Here is a 26,768-nt window from a genome sequence, read left to right on the forward strand (position 1 = left end):
CATACCTCCATGGGGGGGTGGGGGGGGGGAGGGAAGTAATAAAGATTATAGGCACCCCCCCAACCAAAATACTTAGTTGACCCTCTCATTTGATATTCTTCCAAATAATGTGAATGGTTCTTCTAATAATTAATGATGTGATTTCAGTTTTAGGTTAAGAATAGGTTTTAGCATCTTTTTTAATTTGGAATTTTTTAAAAAAACAGTCAGTCATCACAGTTGTAAAGTGAACATTTTTTGACGTGTATATGCACGTACATACATACATACATATTCAAAGCTTATGTTAAATATTTCACTGACAGCATAACCTGAACTCTGATAATTCTCTTGTAATTGGTACTATTTGTTGGTTTAAGTGAGACATGCCTGGTCCTGATTTTAGTTAGTAGAAAGTGTTCTATAGAGCACCAAGTCACTCTAAGAACTGGAAAATTAAACATAAATTTAAAATGATGTGATTCATTTCTTGCACATTATTGGCTGGAATTGAACAAATAATTTGTCTTATTACTAAGGTAGTATGAATTACCTCATTTTGTTTTATTTTCATTGAAGTGTACTTTTCTAAATAGGAACTGAATAGTACCGAGAAACTGTTATATTAGTACTATTATTACTATATATAATAATATACTATATATATATCATAATAATATAACAACAGTACTAGTGTAATAGTAGCTGAAATTATCCGAAGAAAAGTACTAATTTTTGCCCTATATTGTTGTGAGTTTATGTTTGCCTTTTCCTGTAGAACCTTGGGTACTGCAGTATAATCGAAGTTTCAGTTATATCAGTGAATTTTTGGTTAGTTGTAGGAATAGAACATGAATGTGTAAGATCAATTCAGAGTAGACTAATATTTTTTCATTTTATCTTACTTCCACCAGAGGGCAGATAAAACTTGCAGATTTTGGACTTGCTCGGTTGTATAGCTCAGAAGAAAGGTAAGAATATTTTCAATTGAATATTATAGACATTAGTGACCAGTTTTAGAAGCTATATTAAGAATACCATATTGATAGTTTATTTTTTAACAAAAAGGAAATTTTCTTTTCATGGTTAAATACATGAAATAATGAAGTTTTATACCATGACCATGTTGGGTTGACTATTTGAATTACAAAATTTTATACATTAAATCAATGTAAAAATAATAGATTTTTTCATACTTAGAGGTAAATATAATTTCTTTTCAAATGTGCCATTTTAAGTGTTTCTTAAATGAACTTAGGAATTTTTAAATAAAATTCATGCTTAAATTTCTAATGCATGTCCAGACGTTAAGATGTTTGTAATTTTGGGGTTTAATGATAAACCTTAGTAAATGCTTTTTATGTTACATGTTTAAACTTGTATATTTTGTTTTAATTATTATTTTGGACTTACTTAAAACTTTTATTTTAACTATAGTTATATCTATATATAGATGTGTGTGTGTTTTAAACTCCCTAGAACCTTTTATTTAAACAAACTATTGTGAGGAAGTTCAGTGTATAACTTCTTTGTGTGAAGCTTCTGTGGCTAAAGTTAGGGATTCCAAGTATCCCACTTGGCTCATTTTGTGCCTGATGGTAGTGAAATTGATTTGTCTTATTAGGATTATTCTTAGAAGAATAATACAGAATTTCAAAATATTTTTGTGAAGTAGGGAATTTTATATAAACTATGAAATTAACTGGGTTTAATATCTCCAGTTTATTAGCCCATTCCTTTCTTGTCAGACAGCATTATTTCTTTAATATATATACATATATGTATAAATTCCTTATGACAGTTCTATAATTTATTTAGTGTAATCATAATTGGATATAATAAAATATCAGTTAATTGGAATTCTTAGCAATAGTTATTTACGTTCATTGAATCTTTGCCAGTTTCTGGTTAGTTGAAAAAAAAATCCCCGTTTTGAATTTTTTTTTAAGTGAAAAATTTGTTTTTTAATCTTGCAGCGCCTGTGACATAATTCTGAAAATTATTTTTAGTGTTTAGAGGTTTTTAAATGGTATGTTTTGGATACATTAGAGTTCTGTTAAACTCAGACTGTGGTATGGACAGCTTGTTATGGACAGGGCTCCAGTCCCCTATACCTATTTTAGCCAGAGCTTTTCGGCCTTTATTTAACTTACTACACTTTTAATTAATATTTTATTTTAAGAAAAGGTTGTATGTTTTTGCTTGTTTGTTTGTTTGAAGTTGTTCTAGAGCTTAACAGCTCTAACCCTCATTTTGCGTTTGAGAAAATGGAGACCTAGAAAGGGTTGAGTGACTTGAAAGATCCAAAAATATTTGTTATCAATATATAGTATCATCAAGAGTGTATAGCTCAAATTTTCCAACTCCCAATTATTTATTCTTTCCATTGTGTATAATAGTGCCTTTCGATAGAATTTGAGGGAAAAAAATAAATTGGTCCTTAAGTATACTTAACCCAAAACTTCACTTGAAGTATACTTCTTGAATGACTAAATTTCAATGACTATTCTTTAGGGGGAAATTCTTCTTAATTAAGGATTCTACCTGCTTAGCTGGTTAACTGAGATTTCACTGTAGTTTTGTTATCCTTTCTTAATAGAAGTATATGTCTATCATACTTTGACTATAAATCCCTTTCTTCTTGTTTTCGTGTTAGGTTTCAGTGGAGATGGAGAACAGCTAAATTACCATTTTCCATCTCATAGATTCTTTTTATGCAGATATTTGTTCGCATTGGAATAGATATGTTCCAGAAGAACTGAGTATAGAGCCAAATTTTATATGTAATTTTCCCATTGATTTTTTTTTTTTCTCTCTTTTAAAATGGAATGTTGGGTTTCAATGGAGTGTCAGGGGTGTGGCGTGTTCACTGAACCTTGGTCCCCATTGCCTTGCTGAATTGATATAAGAATTTTGAACTTAAGGAAGTAGGAAATTTAAAATCCCATAACTTTGCATCTTCAGGTAATGTATACTGAAATTTTCTGCTTAATCAAATTTGTAAGTTAAAAACTTGGTATATCATTTTGTTTTATAAGCAAATATCCTTTCCTTCAGGGTTATGTATGTCTTTAAAACTACTCTTTTTCAGATTCAAATAATTCCAGTTTCTTTAAAATCAGTTAGAGAAGTAGGCTTAATTTAATGGAATGACTTTAAAATACACATACTGTTGCAGTAAATTTTAATAACATACTGAAATTCACTGCCTGTAGCAGATTCACTGTATTATCCCAAGTTTTCTAGATATTTCTTGAAATAAACATACAGCAAATGATTTCCATCCATATTTCTTTGTTATCATAAGCAGAAAGAAAACCATAATACCCCCATCCAAATATTTTTTGAAGTGTTTTCTAAGTAATTAGCTATTACAGGTAGAATGAAGTGTTCAAGAAATTGTTGTAGGGTTTCTTGTTTTTTTCAAAATAGAGCAGATTTCAGCTTATCACTGTAGTAGCATCAATTACATCTCTCTCACTTATTTGATTTGGTATATCTTTTTTTTTTTAATTAATTAATTTTTATTTTTGGCTACGTTGGGTCTTTGTTGCTGCGCCCGGGCTTTCTCTAGTTGCGGTGAGCAGGGGCTGCTCTTGATTGCGGTGCGCAGGCTTCTCATTGTGGTGGCTTCTCTCGTTGCGGAGCACGGGCTCTAGGCGCACGAGCTTCAGTAGTTGTGGCACGTGGGCTCAGTAGTTGTGACGCGCAGGCTCAGTAGCTGTGGTGCACAGGCTTAGTTGCTCCACGGCATGTGGGATCTTCCTGGGCCAGGGATCGAACCCGTGTCCCCCGCATTGGCAGGTGGATTCTTCACCACTGCACCACCAGGGAAGTCCCGGTATATCTTTTTTGAATATGAGGAAAACTTGATGGAACTACAGCTAGTATGTAGGAATTGAGCATGGGGTTGTGGGTGACCAGTATGGATCTCTTCTGTCATGTGTGCTACAGTAGAGGAAAGAAACACTGGGCTAAAATTAGGGGGGAAAATGATTCCTTTAAACTTGAAGAATCATTTTCTTGTTTTGAGCATCAGTATTCATGCTTTGCTCTATTTGGCCTTGGGAAATATTGAACTTGAGAACAGAGGTATTTGCCTCATTTCTTCATATCTGTTCAGTTTTTTAGTAGCTGTTTTAAGTCCACCTTTCCCCAAGACTTTCAGCTACAATGATAAATCCTCTTCTGCGTTTTTATTTTACCAAGTCTTAGCTACAATGCTTTTCCAAGTAATGGAGTATCTTTTTCACTTTATGTGACCATCTCATGAAAAAATATGCACTTTACATATAAGTTGAAATTAATTTCACTTTCTAGAGAAGAAACTATAACTTAACACGTTTACTTTTTTAATGGAAGGAACTGAAAATCCTAAGGCCTAAATCGGGAAACTTTGGCTCTAGTCCTGGCATTTCCATTTTACCAGTTGTGAAATATTGGACAAGTCACGTAATATCTCTGTATGTCATTATTCTCAACTTTAAGATGAAGGATTTCAAATCTCTAAGATATTTATAGTGTATTGGAAAACATTTCTTTCGTGGTTCTGAAAGTTAGTGAACAAAATAGCTTTTTAAACATTTTTGAAGGCAATATCGCCATCTAGTGGCTTTTCATAAAATTGCCATTAAAACCAAAACTAAATTTTCCCAAACCTATGTAGGGTGTGAATGGAAGAATTACCTCTTGCTGCTTGTCCAGGGAGTAGATGAAATTATATTCAGAATTAAAATTGCCTCCTTGGTGCTGGTCTTTTTACTTTTGTTCTTGTCTTTTCACTACAGCTAGAATTGTAGTTATTTTAAAGACAGGGATCATTATCTTAAACTTTTGTGTTTTATATGCCTTAAAGCATAAAACACATTCATAGTGACTGCTTGATTAATTCTGATCCTTCAAATGTTATATTAATTATTTGGCCCTTCAAATATTATATTTTATTTTTTCCAAATGAAGTATGCTCATTTAGTCTTCCAGCAAGTTGTGTGATATTTCCATTTCTGAATCTCCCTTAAAGCTCCTTATGTATCTAATAAAGTCTATAAATAGGAAATATTTTGATAGCATCAAATATTTAAAATTACCTGAGATTTCATGAAAGTTTTATGATGATTTTACACTTTAATATCTTGTTAACCACATTAAAGTAGAAGGTTTGAAAATAAAAGAAGTATTGCTGGTGGTGGTGCCACTTCCCTAGTAGACAAAGAAATAGCATCTGCTTTCTCTTCAAAAATTCTTAATGAGACTTATTTACAGATGAAGATATTCAGTAGAAGTTGAAATTCAGAATATTTAATGTCGAGACCATTATTTCTGGATTTTTACAAAGGTAGTTTCTAGCTGTCCAAGAGGAACAGCTTGTTGGAGTTACTGTTCTCTTTTTCTAATTTAATGTCAGAGGGATTTTATGTGTGTGTGTTTTGCTAGGTTATGGAATTACTGCTTGGGATTTAATTTTAATTGTGGGAATAAATTGGAGTGGTTCTTTTTCTACTTTTAGGGTTTTCTTTTTAAAGTATTAATTTATTCTGTAACACCTGAGAACCTCACTATATGTTTTTCCATCCTGTTTCTTTTTCAGTAGGGATGAATGTTTTTTGTGAAAAGACTGGTTAGATATCTCAATAATGTAGTTGTTTTTTTTTTAGTCCGTGAAAGAAAAAAAAAACATCGCATGTGTGATATCACATCAGTTTGTGTTTTCTCTTTGTGATGTAAACAAGACTGTCTTTAGGATGTTGACAGTGGGTAGGCAAACCTAGTAGCCCAAGTCCTAAATGTTCAATTTTGAGGATACTGGATTTTATTTATTTGTCTAACTTTGGATGATCTATTTTAATTATTACATCAGTACTTTAGTTTTCTTGGGATTTAAATGTCCTAGTTTAAAAAAGTTTCAGGGCTTCCCTGGTGGCGCAGCGGTTGAGAATCTGCCTGCTAATGCAGGGGACACGGGTTTGAGCCCTGGTCTGGGAGGATCCCACATGCTGCGGAGCAACTAGGCCTGTGAGCCACAACTACTGAGCCTGCGCATCTGGAGCCTGTGCTGCGCAACGAGAGAGGCCGCGATAGTGAGAGGCCCGCGCACCGCGATGAAGAGTGGCCCCCGCTTGCCACAACTAGAGGAAGCCCTCACACAGAAATGAAGACCCAACACAGCAAAAATAAATAAATAAAATTAATAAACTACTACCCCCAACATCTTCTAAAAAAAAAAAAACAGTTTCAGTGTCTTATACTTCTGTCTTTACATTGGTAAAGACAACAACCTAATCATACCATGGAATATTTCCTTCATAATACTATAAACGAATATTGAATTGGGTGATTTGAGATTGGCTTTATTCTCTGCTAACTCCACCCACCTTGGAATTTTCTTTTATGATTAAGGTCCTTCTGTCTGCATACTTTCTCAGTGTTTGCTTTTTCCTCATTAAGCACTAAGGTAAAAAGTGAGGTATGGCACCTATTTTGTAAAATTTTTGAGTAAATTATCATGAGTTTTTCCTTGACTTTAATAAAACAGTCATTTTCATTGTCTTTTGTCAGTGTTAACTTTGAAAAGTACATTAAAAAGCTTATTTAGGGCTTCCCTGGTGGTGCACTGGTTGAGAGTCCGCCAGCCGATGCAGGGGACACGGGTTCATGCCCCGGTCCGGGAAGATCCCACATGCCGCGGAGCAGCTGGGCCCTTGAGCCGTGGCCGCTGAGCCTGCGCGTCCAGAGCCTGTGCTCCACAACGGGAGAAGCCACAACAGCGAGAGGCCCGCGTACCGCAAAAAAAAAAAAGCTTATTTAAAATGTTCATTTAAAACATAATTACAGCACCACTATCTTCTTGAAAGTTTTTTTTGCCAGCTCTGTTCTCTCCCTGGCTCTATCTCCTAGCTCTAGAAAATGAGCATTTGCTAAGCCTTCTCAGGGAACTGATAGTTCAGTGTGGGCAGAGCAAGAACCAAGTAATAAGTTTGTAAGTCTTGTGTGGATATTCTCCCAGAGGCAGCAGTGTGTATTGAAGGTGTAAACATTGGCATTTTATTTTATACTATCACTTTGACTGCACTTTGGAAAGTAGATTGACCTTGTAAGCCTGCAAGCAAGGGCAATCAGTTAGACAGGGGTTGCAATAAACCTAGGTAGGATATGGGGGACTTACTTCCCTGGCAGTCCAGTGGTTAAGACTTCGCCTTCTATTGCAGGGGGTGCAGGTTTGATCCTTGGTCAGGGAGCTAAGATCCCACATGCCTCGTGGCCAAAAAACCAAAACATAAAAGAGAAGCAATATTGTAACAAATTCAATAAAGACTTTAAAAATGGTCCACATCCAAAAAAAAAAGTAGTGATTATTAAAAAAAAAAAAAAACAAAAAACCTAGGTAGGATAATTATGGCTTTAACTAGGCAATGGGCATAGGTGTTGGAAAGTTGGAGATGAATTATATCATAAGATATAGAATAGTTAGAACTTGATGGTTGACTATTGTGTTGGTAGACGCATCCTGCTTTTACCCCTACAGTAAGATTGCTGCTTAAGGAATTGCATAAATGGTTTATTAATTAGGAGAAGCTAAACTTACAACAAAGAGAACCTCAAAATTCAGTGGCTTAAAGAATAAGTTTATATTTCTCACTCAGTAATCTGGAGCAGTTGTTACTTTACCTTGCTGCACAATTGAGAATATTTCACCATATTGTTTGATCATATGGTGACTCTGCTTCATACAGTCATTTAAGGATCCAGATTGGAAGATTTGCTGCCTTTCTTCACATGCTTTCCAAGTCTATCACCATGTCTGTCAGCTAGAAGCTAGAAAAGAGGAGGGAGGGGTGTTATGAGCCAGGCCAAGAAATGGCACCTGTGTTCACGTTCCATTGGCGAGAACTTGGTCATGTGGCCACACCTAACTGCAGTGAGGGTGGGAAATGTAGTGTAGGTGGGCAGCTCCCACTGAAGAAAGGAAGAACAGATTTTAGAAGACAGCTTAGCAGTCTCTGCCATAAACTGTGATGCCGTTTGCTGAGACAGGAAACGGGAAGCAGGTTTAGGGCAGAAGATAATAAATTTCCTTTTGGATATGTTAAAATACAGGTACTTCTAAATTTGCATGTGTAATAAGAATGTGCAAGTGATCCTAAGGTAACGTCAATTGGAAAAAAATTACTTATGTTTTTCTGTAGTAATGTTATGGTACAGAAATTTAAGTTATTTTTCTGAGAAAAAATCAAAAGGAGGAAAGTAGGGTAAAATTAGAAGGGAATGGGGAAAGGGCATGAGGAAAAAGACTGTGTTTATTGTTAATGTAGTTATGGCATAAATCAGTTGATTAAAAATATTGCCAAGTACTTACTGTATGCCTGACACTGACCTAGGTATAATACCTGTTGGCTGCGTAGTAGAGATAAGAAAGACAGATCAATCCCTGGTCTCATTACATAGTCATGAAAGAAGGTAGACAACGAGAACCTGTTGGATAGAGGAAAGAATTTAAAGTACCAAGTGCTACAAAGCAAATAAAATAGTGTCTGCAGGGACACCATGAGCTTGGGGGTGGCTGCTTGGCTAATTCTGGCTAAGGCAGTTTGGATAGAACTCTTTTTTTTTTTTTTTTTTTTTTTTTGCGGTACGTGGGCCTCTCACTGTGTGGCCTCTCCCGTTGCGGAGCACAGGCTCCGGACGCGCAAGCTCAGCGGCCATGGCTCACGGGCCCAGCCGCTCTGCGGCATGTGGGATCTTCCCAAACTGGGGCACGAACCCACGTCCCCTGCATCGGCAGGCAGACTCTCAACCACTGCACCACCAGGGAAGCCCAGGATAGAATTCGTTGAGAAGTAAAATTGAGCTAAGACCTGAGTGTTGAGAAGAGGATAACTTAATGAAGACCTAGGCAGATAACATTCCAAGTAGAAGGAACTCAGCAACTGCAAGGCCTGGAAACAGACTTGGAAAGTTTAAGGGGGCCAAGATGTTGCCCAGTGTAAAAATAGGAAGTGAGATACTCCAGTGTATAGTCTTATCACCTGAGGTAAAGTATAAATTTTATTTAGTTGCAGTGGGAGATCACTGGACAGTTTAAGCAACTAACTGATATGACTTGGTTTTATGCTTAAAAAACGTAAAAGTGGGGGAGGAAAGCTAGAGATCGAGGTCAGGAAACTAGTTAAGAGACTGTTGCAGTAGTACCAGAAAAAAAGATAATAGTGGCTCCGGCTAAAAGTTGGTAGTGTCTCAGATTTCCTTGAAATCGTGGGAAATGGTTGCATTTAGGACCTATTTGGATGTAGAGTTGACAGAAGTTGTTGATAGATTAGATGTGAGATTTGAAGGAAAAAGGAAACAAGGATGACTCCTGGGTTTTTGACCTTAGAAGTTGGGTTGGTATTAAAAATAGGTCCCAAATTTCTTTTGTAGTTTTGGTAGGTGTTTACCTAGTGGATTCTGAAGGAGACATGGCGTTTGGGCATACGATGAATTTAGCTAGCTGAACTCTTTCCATGTTTTTCTCAAAAATATAAGTTATACTCTAAAAGAAATAAGTGTAGACTTTATGTATTGTTGGAAAAGTGAAGCATTTTAAAGCTAATTTAGGTATTTCCTATTACATGATTTTTTTTTCATTTCTTAGAATGGTCTTTAACAGAGTTATCAACTGTGGTTTGTGAATTTTAATTTGGATTTATCCAGAATCTCCAAATACTTCAAGGGCCTAAAATCTTGCTCCAATCATCTGTTTGCCTTTTACCTATTCAGACCAGACAGGAGGCTGAGCTGCCTGCCAGCCTAGGGATATACCCTTAAGGCAGTGCTCGCTTTGTTAGGAATACAGCACTGCTTGTGGTGTGTAGGGTAGGGAAGACCGTAACCATGTCACACCTTCCCTGAAGGGCAAAGTGTTGGAATCTATTACTGAGCAGATAATCTTTGATCTTTATTCTGTTGATATTTCATTGATTGTAAAGAGAAATGTTGGGATGGTACTTTGTTTTACGAAAAATATATATCAGTTTGAATATTTATTTACTTCATAAATGAAAGAATTTCCACAATTTAGAGATTATATTAGTGTTTTAAAATTGAGCTTTCTATGTCAAATTTTATTGTTGAATGTTTCAAGTTTTTACGTAGTTCTTATTTTTCTTCTGACAGAAACTGAGCATTTGGATATATTTGGAAAAGCTATTAATTGGTATACATTAAATACTTTTGCTGTATACCTAGAAGTATAGTTCATCTAGTTCTGTGTTTAATCATTTTTGAAAATGTACTAAATATTTTCACTTCTGAATTTGATGAGAGTTAATGAAAAAGTAAACTAGTCTAATTTTAACTGCTAAAGATGACTGTGTTCTAAATGTTGCCTAGAAATTGATATATAATACGGTTAAAAACCAAAATTCAGCTGAGTAAATTTGAAGATCTAATTGGTTTTATTAAACACTTCCTGAATCAGGCCACATCCCATCTAGTAAGTAGAAGGGATCTCTGAGGAGCTATACAAAATGGAAGGTTTTTAAAGGCAGAAGGGGGCAGGGACAAGAAAGTTATACTAGCAGAAAGCAGATTGGCAAGGTCACTTTCCTTTAAGGGATGGGAGGGGACTGTGTGGCAGGTGACCTCGCTAGTGCTGACTGGGAAATTCCAGACCAATTGGTTAAGATGCCTTTCCTGGGAGGGGCTGAATCTGCAGTTAGCTTAGGTAGTAAGTCTTGGTTTGCTGGTGTGGGAGTTAACACAAGTAACTCCATTTTGGATCTGTTGTTTCTTTTTAACACACATATAAAATAATCTTTTCTTTAAATATAAAATTTACTAACCTTAATTTGTGTAATTTCTCCACATAATACAGCAGACTTTTATTTTTTTAAATATATTTAAAAATATTTCTAAACATAAAAAGATAAAAAATTAACTATTTACTGACAGATTTACATTAATTTAAACATTTTTCTTGAGACTGTAGATACCTAGTTGTACCTTAGTAGCAAGACTATACGTTTCACATGCTCATAGACCTTTGAAATGTTTTAGAAAACTACTTATCATAATTTTCTCCGACTTTGTTCCCCCACCCACCTAATTCATGTATGTCACCTAAAGTTGCAGGGCCATATACAGTAAAAGGTCTGCCCTATGCCCAACATTGTTCTGGGCTTAGTGTGTGGGTACTATTTTTTTCATAATAAAGAATGGTCTCTGAGGTCTTTTGATTTTTCTGGGAACATAGAGAAAACAAAATAGATCATTACAGTGGTAAGTATGGTGTAAATTTAAGAATATGAAAACAAACGTTTCTTTAAAAATAAATCTGTTGTTAATAAAAGATTAGACTTTATGGAGATGGGTCTTTCACCATGTTTTAAAGGAGGTATAGGTTTGAATGAGAAAAATGGGAAGGAATTTCAAACTTAAAAGGTGTTAAGACATAAAGAGGTGAACATATTTTTAAATGATTAAATCCAGCTTAATTAGAATAGATAGAGTTTAAAAGATTTCCTCGTTATGTGAAGATAAGTGATGCTAGTAAAAACAAGCAAAAATCACTAAGAAAAGCAATTTAATAATGTTAGAAAAATCTAATCCTAGTTGGCTATTGAAAACATACTTCTTAGACTATCTTCTCTTATCACAATTTATACCAAAGTCAAGTATCCTTTTTTCCTGGTTTTGGCACACTGTTACTATAGTCCTATCTGTGGTAATGCTGTGGTGTCCTCTATGGCTTACAGTCTAAGTGTTTAAATTATTTGGAGAAATTTGGCAATGTGGGAGCAGGCTACTCAGGTCTTAGGCTGCCTGGAACTTCAGACCTACAGTTGGCAAGAGGGAATTGCTTTATAAATTATATGCTCCTTTTTTTCCTTCCCCAAACTGGTCCGAGTCCAAGCCAACCTCAGGTAAATGGGCTTGGAATACAGCCATTCTGGGAAATTTCCTGTGATATAGCCTTTGTATCCTTGTGATTTGGAGGATATTTGGAGAGGAAGAGAAGTTTAGAATTGACCTAAAGACATACGTGATCACACAGAACAGTCGAAGAACTACCTCTAACTTCTTAGACTGTCTTTACTCTTGTGAATCAGCTACAACAGGCTCATTCTCGGAGGAGTGAGAACACTTACACAGCTTACTAGATAATATCTTCTATGACAAAGTGGTAGTAGTATATATAAATATATATGTCCTCATTGTTAGAAGGTGACAAAGGAATCATCTGATAAAGTATCTTACCTATCACTAGTGGTTCCTGGCAGAGTAGACCCAAACTACTACAGTCTACATTTCTATACTTTCTATTCACATACCAAAATGGGTTAAAATCAATGAAATATTGCCAGGGAAAGATATGCCCAGTTGAAAACTTTTGTTAGGTGGTGGTTACAGTTTGAACTGTATCTTGCCATACATTAGTGATTTGCCAGATTTGGTCAAAATCATCAATGCCAACAGTTGATATAAAGATCTTTCTTTGACCGTGTTACGGTTAAAACAAGCCAACAACTTTTAATTTTTATATATTAAGGGAATTTTTCAGGTAATCACATTGCTTTCAGATGTATTTTATGATCATGTATTAGATGTCATAGCATGTCTGTAGGCAGATGAAAGTAGTTTTAGTTAGGATTGTAGGATTGCTTTGATTAGCCAAAATAATATTTCTTAAAAGAATTTCTCTTATTCTAACACATGCTAACTCTAAAGAGTGCTTTCTGTGTTTTTTAGTCGTCCATATACTAACAAGGTCATCACTTTATGGTACCGTCCACCTGAACTGCTGTTGGGAGAAGAAAGATACACACCAGCTATTGATGTATGGAGCTGTGGGTAAGATAGACTTATTGACTCGTTAATTTACTTGAAACTTGGTAGTGAAGTAAAATCATACCATTTGGTAATGGTGGATATTTTTCCCATTAGATGTATCCTTGGTGAACTCTTCACTAAAAAACCTATATTTCAAGCAAATCAGGAGCTTGCACAACTAGAATTAATAAGGTAAGCTTGTGATTTTAATATTTGTAGTATCTGTAGGAAATTAAAATTTTTTCACGCTTGTGTTTCTAGGAGAACATCATGTTTCTGTTGAAGGCTGATGATTGCTGAATGGAGGAGAAACTAGAATGCAGGCACTTTGATAATTGTTCTAGTAAAATTAAGGATCTTAAAGTCCCTAGATATTTTGTGATTAGATTAATGTGTTTGAGTTCCTAAAGATAAGACTGGGAAGGAGGAGTAAATATGAGGGGGGAGAGAATGAATGGTAGATTCTGTTTTTTTCGGAGTGTGGCAGTATGGAAGAATTAATGTTTGGGGATATTTTAAAGAAATACTCTTTTACATATGTATATGCACATGTGTTTATATGTATATGTGTATGCAGACACACCAAAATACATCCATGTACTCACTAGCATAGGTCTTCATTATTTGGAGCCTATTATAGGGCCTAGGTCATAGGACTTACGTGTTAATCCTCTTTCTCTTTATCTAATATTTTAAATAAGTTTCTTTTTTATAAAAGAACTTTGGTTTTCATATATAATAATATTAAATTGCAACTTGTAAGATTTGCATGAGTGTTTCAAAATATGGATGAGAATTTTTAGGGAAGATATTGGTATAAGGCACATACATACCCATGAACTGTGAACCTTCCCTTCAGCAGACTTATTGGACTAATTGTTGCTCTACATTCCATCTGTAAATAATACTAGCTTGATAACATAGCAAGCTGAATATTTGCAGCTAGTAGATTACCACTCTATAGTAAGACTACGTATTTATTCCACCAGTTGAAGAGTATGACGACCAAGAGGTAGTTGTTTCCCATTTTGTATACAAACATTTTATTATTGTACATATATTGTTTAATTAACTATAGACAGATGCAGTGCTTTGCAAAGACTTAATAGAGTTGGCTAATGTAGAATTCCATTCAGTGAGTCCTCTGATGAAAGAGAAGGCCATGGCCCTATGTCAGAAAGTTGGGAAATAAATGCACATTTATACATTTTTAGTTAAAATAAAATGTTTAAATCATGTATCTGTGTATCTTTCTTTTTCTTTTCTTTTTTTTTTTGGTAATGATTTTCTCTAACCCATTTTTTCAGTTAGCCAACTATTGTTCCTAATTGTATTTAATACTAGGGTTTCTGTTAATGATGTTAGTATTTATTTAGTTTATACATGATACAAGCATTGTTCTAGGAATTTCACCTGAATTACTTCAGTTAAGTTGTGTGTTGTTTTTATAGTTAAGAAAACTGAACCTTACAGAGGTGAAGAATTTGTTCAGAGTCATACAACTAGCAAGTGGCAAAATTGAGATTTGAATCTAGATAGTTTTACCTTACTATCTAAACTTATAACCAATTCTCTGTACTATGTAGTAAATAAAACTTCCTGGAACTTTTAGTTGGTATGACACAAACACCAAGAATTAACAAAGACAGCATGAAAAATTTCTGTAGAATATTAATACAAAATTTCTAAAAGGAGTGATTAGCCAGTAGTATGTAATGTTTTATTAAAAATTAACTTGCAGAGTCAAGTAGGGTCATCCTAAGAATACAAGAATGTTTTAGTTTTAGGAATTCCATTATTATAATTCATCATTTTAATAGATGTAAAATAATATGTCTATCTTGATAGTGTTGAATAGGCATTTGCTGAAATTATAAACTGCTAATTAAGTGTAGAGGCATATTTCTTCAACACAATAAAATATGTATCACAAACGGACTAGATAATATTTAGTGGTGAAATACTGGAAGTAAAGGCAAGAATGAGAAAAAATTGACTAGAAGTATCATTCTTTTAAGAGTGTTTTAGAAGCACTAATTAGTTAACTAGTAGTGTTAGAAAAGTGAACCCAATAAGAGGTATTCTATCATAATTTGTATCTGATAGCATTGAATACATGCAGCGTGCAAGGAAATGACCTGAAATTCCTTGAATAAAAAATTTGGTAAAATGGTAAGTGTTAAGAATCTGTGTGTACATACACACATATGTGTGTGTGTGAGAGAGAGAGAGAGAGAGAGAGAATATGTATGTATATACACACAGCATACTAATATATAGTATATACTAATACATATATTCTAAAGCAAGAGCTTTTAAAGACTATGTATCAATAATAACCAGTTAGAAACATAGGGAATGGAGAGCATGTTTAACAAAACCACCACCATATATACTCCAGGAATATTGAAAACTATAATGTTACACCTAAAATTGTAAAGAAGATTTGAATAAGTGTTGGAGAGGCATATCTCGTTTTTGGCTAGGAAGCCTTTTTTTAAAACATCTTTATTGGAGTATAATTGCTTTACAATTGTGTGTTAGTTTCTGCTTTATAACAAAGTGAATCAGCTGTGCATATACATATATCCCCATATCTCCTCCCTCTTGCGTCTCCCTCCCACCCTCCCTATCCCACCCCTCTAGGTGGTCACAAACCACCGAGCTGATCTCCCTGTACTATGCGGCTGCTTCCCACTAGCTATCTATTTTGGTAGTATATATAAGTCCATGCCACTCTCTCACTTCATCCCAGCATTCCTTTCCCCCTCCCCGTGCCCTCAAGTCCATTCTCTACATCTGTGTCTTTGTTCGTGTCCTGACCCTTGGTTCTTCATAACCGTTTTTTTTCCTGTAGATTCCATATATATGTGTTACCATATGGTATTTGTTTTTCTCTTTCTGACTTATTTCACTCTGTATGACAGGCTCTAGGTCCATCCACCTCATTACAAATAGCTCAATTTCGTTTCTTTTTATGGCTGAGTAATATTCCATTGTATATATGTGCCACATCTTCTTTATCCATTCATCTGTCGATGGACACTTAGGTTGCTTCCATGTCCTGGCTATTGTAAATAGAGCTGCAATGAACATTTTGGTACATGACTCTTTTTGAATTATGGTTTTCTCAGGGTATACACCCAGTAGTGGGATTGCTGGGTCATATGGTAGTTCTATTTGTAGTTTTCTAAGGAACCTCCATACTGTTCTCCATAGTGGCTATATCAATTTACATTCCCACCAACAGTGCAAGAGGGTTCCTTTTTCTCCACACCCTCTCCAGCATTCATTGTTTGTAGATTTTTTGATGATGGCCATTCTGACTGGTGTGAGGTGATACCTCATTGTAGTTTTGATTTGCATTTCTCTAATGATTAGTGATGTTGAGCATTCTTTCATGTGTTTGTTGGCAATCTGTATATCTTCTTTGGAGAAATGTCTGTTTAGGTCTTTTGCCCATTTTTGGATTGGGTTGTTTGTTTTTTTTTTATATTAAGCTGCATGAGCTGCTTGTAAATTTTGGAGATTAAGTCCTTCGTCAGATGCTTCATTTGCAAATATTTTCTCCCATTCTGAGGGTTGTCTTTTCATCTTGTTTATGGTTTCCTTTTCTGTGCAAAAGCTTTTTAAGTTTCATTAGGTTCTGTTTGTTTATTTTTGTTTTTATTTCCCTTTCTCTAGGAGGTGGGTCAAAAAGGATCTTGCTGTGATGTATGTCAGTATGTCATAGAGTGTTCTGCCTATGTTTTCCCCTAAGAGTTTGATAGTGTCTGGCCTTACATTTAGGTCTTTAATCCATTTAGGGTTTATTTTTGTGTATGGTGTTAGGGAGTGTTCTAATTTCATTCTTTTACATGTAGCTGTCCAGTGTTCCCAGCACCACTTATTGAAGAGACTGTCTTTTCTCCATTGTATATTCTTGCCTCCTTTGTCAAAAATAAGGTGACCTTATGTGTGTGGGTTTATCTCTGGGCTTTCTATCCTGTTCCATTGGTCTATATTTCTGTTATTGTGCCAGTACCATACTGTCTTGATTACTGTAGCTTTGTGGTGTAGTCTGAAGTCAGGGAGCCTGATTCCTCCAGCTCCGTTTTTCTTTCTCAAGATTGCTTTGGGTAGTCGGGGTCTTTTGTGTTTCCATACAAATGGTGAAATTTTTTGTTCTAGTTCTGTGAAAAATGCCATTGGTAGTTTGATAGGGATTGCATTGAATCTGTAGATTGCTTTGGGTAGTATAGTCATTTTCACAATGTTGATTCTTCCGATTCAATAACATGGTATATCTCTCCATCTGTTTATGTCATCCTTAATTTCTTTCATCAGTGTCTTATAGTTTTCTGCATACAGGTCTTTTGTTTCCTTAGGTCGGTTTATTCCTAGGTATTTTATTCTTTTTGTTGCGGTGGTAAATGAGAGTGTTTCCTTAATTTCTCTTCCAGGTTTTTTATCATCAGTGTCTAGAAATACAAGAGATTTCTGTGCATTAATTTTGTATCCTGCAACTTTACCAACTTCATTGATTAGCTCTAGTAGTTTTCTGGTAGCATCTTTAGGATTCTCTGTGTATAGTATCATGTCATCTGCAAACAGTGACAGTTTTACTTCTTTTCTGATTTGGATACCTTTTATTCCTTTTTCTTCTCTGATTGCTGTGGCTAAAACTTCCAAAACTATGTTGAATAATAGTGGTGAGAGTGGGCAACCTTGTCTTATTCCTGATCTTAGTGGAAATGGTTTCAGTTTTTCACCATTGAGAACGATGTTGGCTGTGCGTTTGTCATATATGGCCTTTATTATGTTGTGGAAAGTTTCCTCTATGCCTACTTTCTGTAGGGTTTTTATCATAAATGGGTGTTGAATTTTATCGAAAGCTTTTACTCCATCTACTGAGATGATCATATGGTTTTTAATCCTTCAATTTGTCAATATGGTGTATCACATTGATTGATTTGTGTATATTGAAGAATCCTTGCATTCCTGGCATAAACCCCACTTGATCATGGTGTATGATCCTTTTAATGTGCTGTTGGATTCTGCTTGCTAGTATTTTGTTGAGGATTTTTGCATCTATGTTCATCAGTGATATTGGCCTGTAGTTTTCGTTCTTTGTGACGTCTTTTTCTGGTTGTGGTATCAGGGTGATGGTGGCCTCGTAGAATGAGTTTGGGAGTGTTCCTCCCTCTGCTATATTTTGGAAGCGTTTGAGAAGGATAGGTGTTAGCTCTTCTTTAAATGTTTGATAGAATTCACCTGTGAAGCCATCTGGTTCTGGGCTTTTGTTTGTTGGAAGGTTTCAAATCACAGTTTCAATTTCAGTGCTTGTGTTTGGTCTGTTCTTATTTTCTATTTCTTCCTGGTTCATTTCGAAAGGTTGTGCTTTTCTAAAAATTTATCCATTTCTACCAGGTTGTCCATTTTATTGGCATATAGTTGCTCTTAGTAATCTCTCATGATCCTTTTTATTTCTGCAGTGTCGGTTGTTACTTCTCCTTTTTCATTTCTAATTCTATTGATTTGAGTCTTCTCCCTTTTTTTCTTGATGAGTCTGGCTAATGGTTTATCAATTTTGTTTATGTTCTCAAAGAACCAGCTTTTAATTTTATTGACTTTGCTATTGTATCCTTCATTTCTTTTTCATTTATTTCTGATCTGATCTTTATGAGTTCTTTCCTTCTGCTAACTTTGGGGTTTTTTTGTTCTTCTTTCTCTAATTGCTTTAGGTGTAAGGTTAGGTTGTTTTTTTGAGATGTTTCTTGTTTCTTGAGGTAGGATTGTATTGCTATAAATTTCCCTCTTAGAACTGCTTTTGCTGAATCCCATAGGTTTTGGGTCGTCATGTTTTCATTGTCATTTGTTTCTAGGTATTTTTTGATTTCCTCTTTGATTCCTTCAGTGACCTCTTGGTTATTAAGTAGTGTATTGTTTAGCCTCCATGTGTTTGTATGTTTTACAGATTTTTTCCTGTAATTGATATCTAGTCTCATAGCGTTGTGGTCGGGAAAGATACTTGATACGATTTCAGTTTTCTTAAATTTACCAAGGCTTGATTTGTGAGCCAAGATATGATCTATCCTGGAGAATGTTCCATGAGCACTTGAGAAGAAAGTGTATTTTGTTGTTTTTGGATGGAATATCCTATAAATATCCATTAAGTCCATCTTGTTTAATGTATCATTTAAAGCTTGTGTTTCCTTATTTATTTTCATTTTGGATGATCTGTCCATTGGTGAAAGTGGGGTGTTACAGTCCCCTACTGTGATTGTGTTACTGTCAATTTCCCCTTTTATGGCTGTTAGGATTTGCCTTATGTATTGAGGTGCTCCTATGTTAGGTGCATAAATATTTACAATTGTTATATCTTCTTCTTGGATTGACCCCTTGATTGTTATGTAGTGTTCTTTTTTGTCTCTTGTAATAGTCTTTAAAGTCTGTTTTGTCTGATATGAGAATTGCTGCTCCAGCTTTCTTTTGATTTTCATTTGCATGCAATGTCTTTTTCCATCCCCTCACTTTCAGTCTCTATGTGTCCCTAGGTCTGAAGTGGGTCCCTTGTAGACAGTATATATATATATATGGGTCTTGTTTTTGCATCCATTCAGCCAGTCTGTGTCTTTTGGTGGGAGCATTTAGTCCATTTACATTTAAGGTAATTATCGATATGTATCATCCTATTACCATTTTTTTAATTGTTTTGGGTTTGTTATTGTAGGTCTTTTCCTTCTCTTGTGTTTCCTCCCTAGAGAAGTTCCTTTAGCATTTGTTGTACAGCTGGTTTGGTGGTGCTGAATTCTCTTAGCTTTTGCTTGTCTGTAAAGGTATTAATTTCTCTGTCAAATCTGAATGAGGTCCTTGCTGGGTAGAGTAATCTTGGTTGTAGGTTTTTCCCTTCCATTACTTTAAATATGTCCTGCCACTCCCTTGTGGCTTGCAGTTTCTGCTGAAAGATCAGCTGTTAACCTTCTGGGGATTCCCTTGTATGTTATTTGTTGTTTTTCCCATGCTGCTTTTAATATCCTTTCTTTGTGTTTAATTTTGACAGTTTGATTAATATGTGTCTTGGTGTGTTTCTCCTTGTATTTATCCTGTGTGGGACTCTGTGCGCTTCCTGGGCTTGATTAACTATTTCCTTTCCCATATTAGGGAACTTTTCAACTATAATCTCTTTAAATATTTTCTCAGTCCCTTTCTTTTTCTCTTCTTCTTCTGGGACCCTTATAATTTGAATGTTGGTGTGTTTAATGTCTCAGGTCTCTGAGACTGTCCTCAATTCTTGTCATTCTTTTTTCTTTATTCTGCTCTGCAGTAGTTATTGCCACTATTTTATCTTCCAGGTCACTTATCTGTTCTTCTTCCTCAGTTATACTGCTACTGATGCCTTCTAGAGAATTTTTAATTTCATTTATTTGTTGTTCATCATTGTTTGTTTGCTCTTTAGTTCTTCTAGGTCCTTGTTAAACGTTTCTTGTATTTTCTCCGTTCTACTTCCAAGATTTTAGATCATCTTTACTATCATTATTCTGAATTCTTTTTCAGGTGGACTGCCTATTTCCTCTTCATTTGTTAGGTCTGGTGGGTTTTCACCTTGCTCCTTCATGTGCTGTGTGTTTCTCTGTCCTCTCATTTTGCTTATCTTACTGTGTTTGGGGTCTCCTTTTTGCCGGCTGCACGTTCGCAGTTCCTGTTGTTTCTGGTGTCTGTCCCCAGTGGCTAAGGTTGGTTCAGTGGGTTGTGTAGGCTTCCTGGTGGAGGGGACTAGTATCTGTGTTCTGGTGGATGAGGCTGGATCTTGTCTTTCTGGTGGGCAGGACCACATCCGATGGTGTGTTTTGGGGTGTCTGTGACCTTATTATGATTTTAGGCAGCCTCTCTGCTAATGAGTGGGGATGTGTTCCTATCCTGCTAGTTGTTTGGCATAGGGTGTCCAGCATCTGTAGCTTGCTGGTTGTTGAGTGGAGCTGGGTCTTAACGTTGAGATGGAGATCTCTGGGAGAGCTTTTGCCATTTGATATTACGTGGAGTCGGGAGGTCTCTGGTGGACCAGTGTCCTGAACTCGGCTCTCCCATCTCAGAGGCACAGGGCTGACATCCTGCCGGAGCACCAAGACCCTGTCAGCCACACGGCTCTCTCTGGGCTTCTATTTCGGCAGCAGCAATGTGACTCTGGACGGTGTGAGCCACTTTTTTCACCAGTTGGCCAAGGAGAAGTGTGAGGGCGCCCAGTGTCTCTTGAAAATGCAAAACCAGTGCTGTGGCCATGCCCTCCTCCAGGATGCGCGGAAGCCTTCTCAAGATGAGTGGGGTAAAACCCAGGACGCTGTGGAAGCCGCCATTCTTAGGGAGAAGAACCTGAACCAGACACTATTGGATCTGCGTGCCCTGGGTTCTGCCTGCGCCCCCTTTTATTTTAAGATGGCAGTTCATCGTATATTAGTCATTATAGTCCTATTGAGAATTTCAAAAGACTTTTTTAAAACAACAGTTGATTTTAATGTTTATCTGGAGGCCTGAACCTGAAAATAGCTCGAAAATTCTTAAAAAATAAGGACAATTTGGCATATCATATGTTAAATCAAAATTTTAGTAACTAAAACCATTTTTTACTGGCACAAGATACACAGATGAATTAGCACAATTATGTAGGAAATTCAGAAGTAAAGAAAGTTCATATGGACCTTAGAATATAATACAGTAGACATTTCAGATTAGGGAGTTAATTGAATAGTATTTATTGATTGCTGGTTGTGTACCAGTTACAAGTCCTGAGGATACAGTGGAGGTTGGGAATTGTATCCCCAGTGCCTAGTAACTGGCACACAACTTTTTCTGCTTTCTTGTTGGGGAAGACAGAGAAAACAAACAAATTAATAAAATACATCAGGTGGTGATGAGCACAGGGGATAGAAGATGATAGCAGGAAGCGCTGTGTATGGAGCCAGGGAAAATCTCTCCCATAGGTACCATCTGAGCAGAGAGCTGAGTGAACAGCAGAGTCATGATCCTGAGGCATGAGTGTGTTTGGATTATTTTATGGACATGTTAAGTCAGTTAGGGAACCGTATGGGAAACAAAAAGAAAGCTCAGGCCATCCAGTTAGTGGCATACTGTACAGTTACTAAAAAGGAAATGGTAGATCTGGACATGTTGATATGCAAAAGCAACACTGTCACGTGAAAAGAGCAGTTTTACAGAAGGCTGTGTTTGGTTTGATCCCACATGGGTGAGACAAATTAAACACATCAAAAGAGTCTGGAATTGTTAATCTGAACATGGACTTGTGAGAGGGTTAGGGAAGGGACTGTTTTACTTTCTGCTTTATATGTTTCAAAACGTCTTTGGGTTTTGGTAAGATGTCAAATATTTATAATAATACAAAAAAGATGCTTCAATTTTGATTTTATAGCATTAATTATTTTTAAAACATGAAGAAAAAAAGGACGTTTCTGGTAAAAGAGACACGTCTCCTTGGTTTGAAGGAGGTGGCAGAGTATATTGAAAGGGGCAGGCTTTGGGATCTTACAGGCCTGGGTTCTAATGCCAGCTCAGCTACTTCCTGCTCTTGTGACTTAGGGTAAGTTCCATAATGCTATAAGTTTCTTTCTTCACAAGTAAAACAGGACAAATAATGTGCTTAGGATTGTAAAAATTAATGTGTTTCCTAGTACATATTTACTTCTTCCCCTCATCTTATTTGCAGTAATGCTGGAATGTTTCCCCAATTTAAAGCCTCAGGAATGATGAATTCTAGGGTCTACATTGTACAAATACATATAAATGGATCAAGGATGGTAATCCTAATGAGAATCTGTCTTAAAGAGCTTTACACTACAGTGGTCAAGTGATTTGTACTTTACCTGGTTCCAGAAAATACGTTAGGCAGATTACAAAAATTTTGTGATAAGAAGTAGCATGAATTAAAAGTAATGGCAAAGAGAGAGAAAAACATAGGTGGGGACGAAAAAAGGGATGAATGAGAGCAAAAATGTTTTTATATGAGAGTAACACTTTTATATCACACAATGTATATTGCTTATGGAATAAAAAACAATCATGGAAGAAATTAAAAGTAGATTTGGAATGAGAAGAATTCCCCGCACACATACACAAAGCCTCAGGTTACACAGGTAAAATTTTTACAACTTTAAAGGCATAGGCTTTGGTTGTTCCAGAATATAGGAAAAGAAGGAAAGTTCCCATATTTTATTTTATTTATTTATTTATTTTTAATTTTTAAAAAATTTATTTATTTTGTTTTGCAATACACGGGCCTCTCACTGTTGTGGCCTCTCCCGTTGCGGAGCACAGGCTCTGAACACGCAGGCTCAGCGGCCATGGCTCACGGGCCCAGCCGCTCCGCGGCATGTGGGATCTTCCTGGACTGGGGCACGAACCTGTGTCCTCTGCATCGGCAGACGGACTCTCAACCACTGCACCACCAGGGAAGCCCAGTTCCCATATTTTCAAAAGTGAAGCATGTATACCTTCATAAATCATTAGCATAAAAATTTCTTTAGACTTGTACTTCTTAATCTTTTCAGTCTCTTCTTTATACTCTTAAACATTGTGAAAGATCCCAGGAGCTTGTTTATGTTGATTGTATGTATTGAAATTTAAAACTGAGAAGTAAAAATGTTTATTAATTCATTTTAAAACAGTATATTAACATAACATTTTAATTGTAAAAAGTTTATATTTCCCAAACTAAAATAAGTGTTGGTGAAATGAATAGCATTGTTTCACATTTTTATAAATCATTTAATGTCTGGCTTAAACATCTGGATAAACACCTGTGATATGCTGTTTTCAATAGTCTTTTCAGATAATTGTGCATGTTCTTCCTTGAAACTTCAGTAAGTGGCAGTTCTTTCTACAGGTTAGTTGTAATGTGCAGTCTGTAACCACAGATTTTGTACTCTAATATATTGAAATCCATTGGTTTATCTTACACTCTGAATAGATATTTTACCTGTGATGATTTTATAACATTATGTATTGGTCATTTGATAATATTGGATCACTGAATTGAGCAAATCTTCTAAAGTGTAGCATTTCATTATATAGTATTTGTTATGACCACTAATCTCATCAGAAAAGCCTTTAGGTATTTATTTTGAAACTGTCAAGTTCATGGTGTAGATATAAGTCTTCTAGTATTCTGATTTTCTCCTGAAAGCTTGAATTTTATAATTGACAGTAAATGCTGCAGTTGTCTTCCTTGAAGTAATAAGCTGACTTTGTTCCTGGTTAAGAAAATGTCTGGCAAATACCCAAGTATGAATGACCATAGTTTTTTAGTTGTTTTTGCAGGTAAAAATGGTGGTTCATGAAAAAAGCACCTACTTCAGCTTGCAACTCAAATAATTGCACAAGTGCTTCTCAAGATAACTATCACTTTGTTGTGCAACTGAAGTGCTTTATGAGTAATTTCATTACTAAGAATATTGAAAAGATACGTACTCAAGTATAAGGGTTTAATAATAATAATTTTTACTGCTTCAACAAGTGCCTTCTTAAGTGAAACTCTCCCCCTCTCTCCCCACCAAGGTTATGTGGTAGTGAAGAGTATTTACTGCTAATAGTCTGGTGCCACTGCCTCAAGTCATGCTAAGGTGCCAGTAGTTTTACCCACTACTGGCTTAATACCATCAGTGCAAAGTCAACACATTGAAAAGTATAAATAATGTCTTAATAATACCTTTGACCTTCCAGACCCCTGAAGGGTCTAGGGGACACCGAGTGGTCTTTGGACCCCATTTTTCCAAACTGCTGATGTATACCAACTAAAAAGTAGAATACAGCGTTACACTAAAATAACAGTACTTTGATTAGGCTCAAGTGGTATTCCTCTTTTGAACGTATGGATGACTAAATATTCTAAAATCTCTTAATTCGAAAACCTCTTACTAACATCATAAATATAATTCATGACATTAGTAACTCAGGGAAGAAAATGCAGGTGATGATTGTAATAGAGTTTCTAAAGATCAAACTGATAGAACTAAAGAAGTATCCTTTTAAAATTTAAAAGCCACAAAAATAAAACCCATAGTCAAAAGGAATAAATCAGTGCTTTCTAAGCAGGAGGTATATGTGAATTTGTATGTGTCTGTGAGTATCTTTACTATGTGTTGTGTTTCTCAAGCTAAAAGTTATCATCTTTCCCAGTGGTAAACAATGAAAGTACTCCCATTAAAATCAGAAACCAAACAAAATTACCTAATATTGTGTGGCATGATTAGCATTTTAACATTGTTTGGAAATTGCCACATAATGTAGCATACCATGATGATAAAGAGGAATACATGTTTGAAAAAAATATAGATGAATTGTGATTATAGGTGATGATAAACCTGGAAAGCCTCAAAGAAACAACTGTTAAAAGAAAACTATGTTAGGAACCATAGGATCTCAGATGGCGATCTAAATTTTTTATGTCAAATTTCAACCATTTCCTATAACAAAACTCTTCTAGTTATTGCTTAGGAAATATAATAGGGATAGGAACACATTCAAAAAGCAAAAACTAAAACCCATAAAAGGAAATATACAAGATCTAATTGAAGAAATTTATAAGTATACCTTGGAAATATTGCAGGTTTCGTTGTAGACTACCACAATAAAGCAAATATCAAAATAAAGTGAGTCACAGAAATTTTTTGGTTTCCCAGTGCATATAAAGTTATGTTTACGCTATACTGTAGTCTGTTAGGTGTGCAATAGCATTCTGTGTATATACCCAAATTTTAAAATACTGTATTGCTAAAATACTGTATTGCTAAAAATACTAACCATCATTTGAGTCTTTGGCAAGTTGTAGTCTCTTGGCTGATGGAGGGTTTGAAATACTGTGAGAATTACCAGAAAGTGACACAGAGACACAAAGTGAGTAAATGCTGTTGGAAAAATGGCGCCAATAGACTTTCTGACACACGGTTACCACAAACCTGAAGTTTGAAAAAAAAAAAAAATCTACAAAGCACAATAAAATGAGGTATGCCTGTATAAAACCAAAGGAAGTATAAAAATGGAAATATTAGGCTTTGTAAAGATAGCAATCCTTTCTAAATTGATAAATTCAGAGGAGCAGTGGAATCCCAACAGGATTCTCTTACTTTTGGGGTGTGACAGTATTGATTCTACAATTCATCTGTAAGGAAATACTGAAAAGAATAATTAGAGGAATGAGTAGATAGAGGGGTTTGTCTTGTAAGTCTTATGAAAAATGTAAAGGTATCATATGATATTGACACCAGAGTAGATAAATCAGTAAATCAAAATAGATTCTCAAAACAGACCTCAGATATTTAGGGATTTAGCATATGATGCATTTCAAAATGTCTTCAGTAAATGATTTGGGGATAGCTAATTGACCATCAGGCACTGATTTTGCCAATATGCAGTTATCAACTGCTGTCATGTCTGCTTCCCTAATTTCTAAAACTTTTCCCTGTCTTAGAATGTCTATTTCGTCCTGTATGCTGCTACCAGTTAGATAACTTTCCCACTCAACTATCTTCCCAGAACACATAAAATAATTAAAACTGTTTAGCTAAGAGGTAATGAAACTGATTTTTATTATAAGGCTATTAATGAGCCAGGTGCTAGCTCATTTAATTTCACAGGTCCAAAGTAAAATTAATCCCCATTTTACAAAAGAGCGACAGATTCTAAGCAATGCAATTTCACCAGTATCACAGACAGGATTCAGTTCTAAAGTTCGTTTTCAAACTCTGTCTTCATTATAGTTAGGCAGACTGCCTCTTGAAACTGTATTGTATGGCCCCTGTCTAATGCTTCCAACTAAACCTCCCTTAGCCCTAAATTCCATCTATACTGATTTCCTTAGTCTTCCTCCCACAAATGTTTAGACTTTGCTACTTCCATGACTTTGCCTATGCACTAATCTTTGCCAGTAACATAGTTCTCTTATTCCCTTTCCCACCTGTCTATTGTTTACTTATCCTTTGAGTTGTAGGCAAAATTCT

The 26,768-nt window shown here is 35.6% G+C and overlaps 1 protein-coding gene across 2 annotated transcripts in view; it reads left to right on the plus strand.

Annotated features, from left to right (window-relative positions):
• CDK13 (cyclin dependent kinase 13) overlaps window positions 1–26,768 on the plus strand; it is a 114,225-nt gene that overhangs the window by 71,412 nt on the left and 16,045 nt on the right. For both annotated transcript variants that reach the window (XM_032643987.1, XM_032643989.1), the window contains exons 7-9: window positions 894–950; window positions 12,703–12,804; window positions 12,898–12,975. In XM_032643987.1, the coding sequence (XP_032499878.1) occupies window positions 894–950; window positions 12,703–12,804; window positions 12,898–12,975 (237 nt within the window). The remainder of the gene's footprint in view (window positions 1–893; window positions 951–12,702; window positions 12,805–12,897; window positions 12,976–26,768) is intronic.

The sequence above is a fragment of the Phocoena sinus genome, chromosome 9, assembly GCF_008692025.1.
Source record: "Phocoena sinus isolate mPhoSin1 chromosome 9, mPhoSin1.pri, whole genome shotgun sequence".
In the NCBI taxonomy this organism is placed as follows: Eukaryota; Metazoa; Chordata; class Mammalia; order Artiodactyla; family Phocoenidae; genus Phocoena; species Phocoena sinus.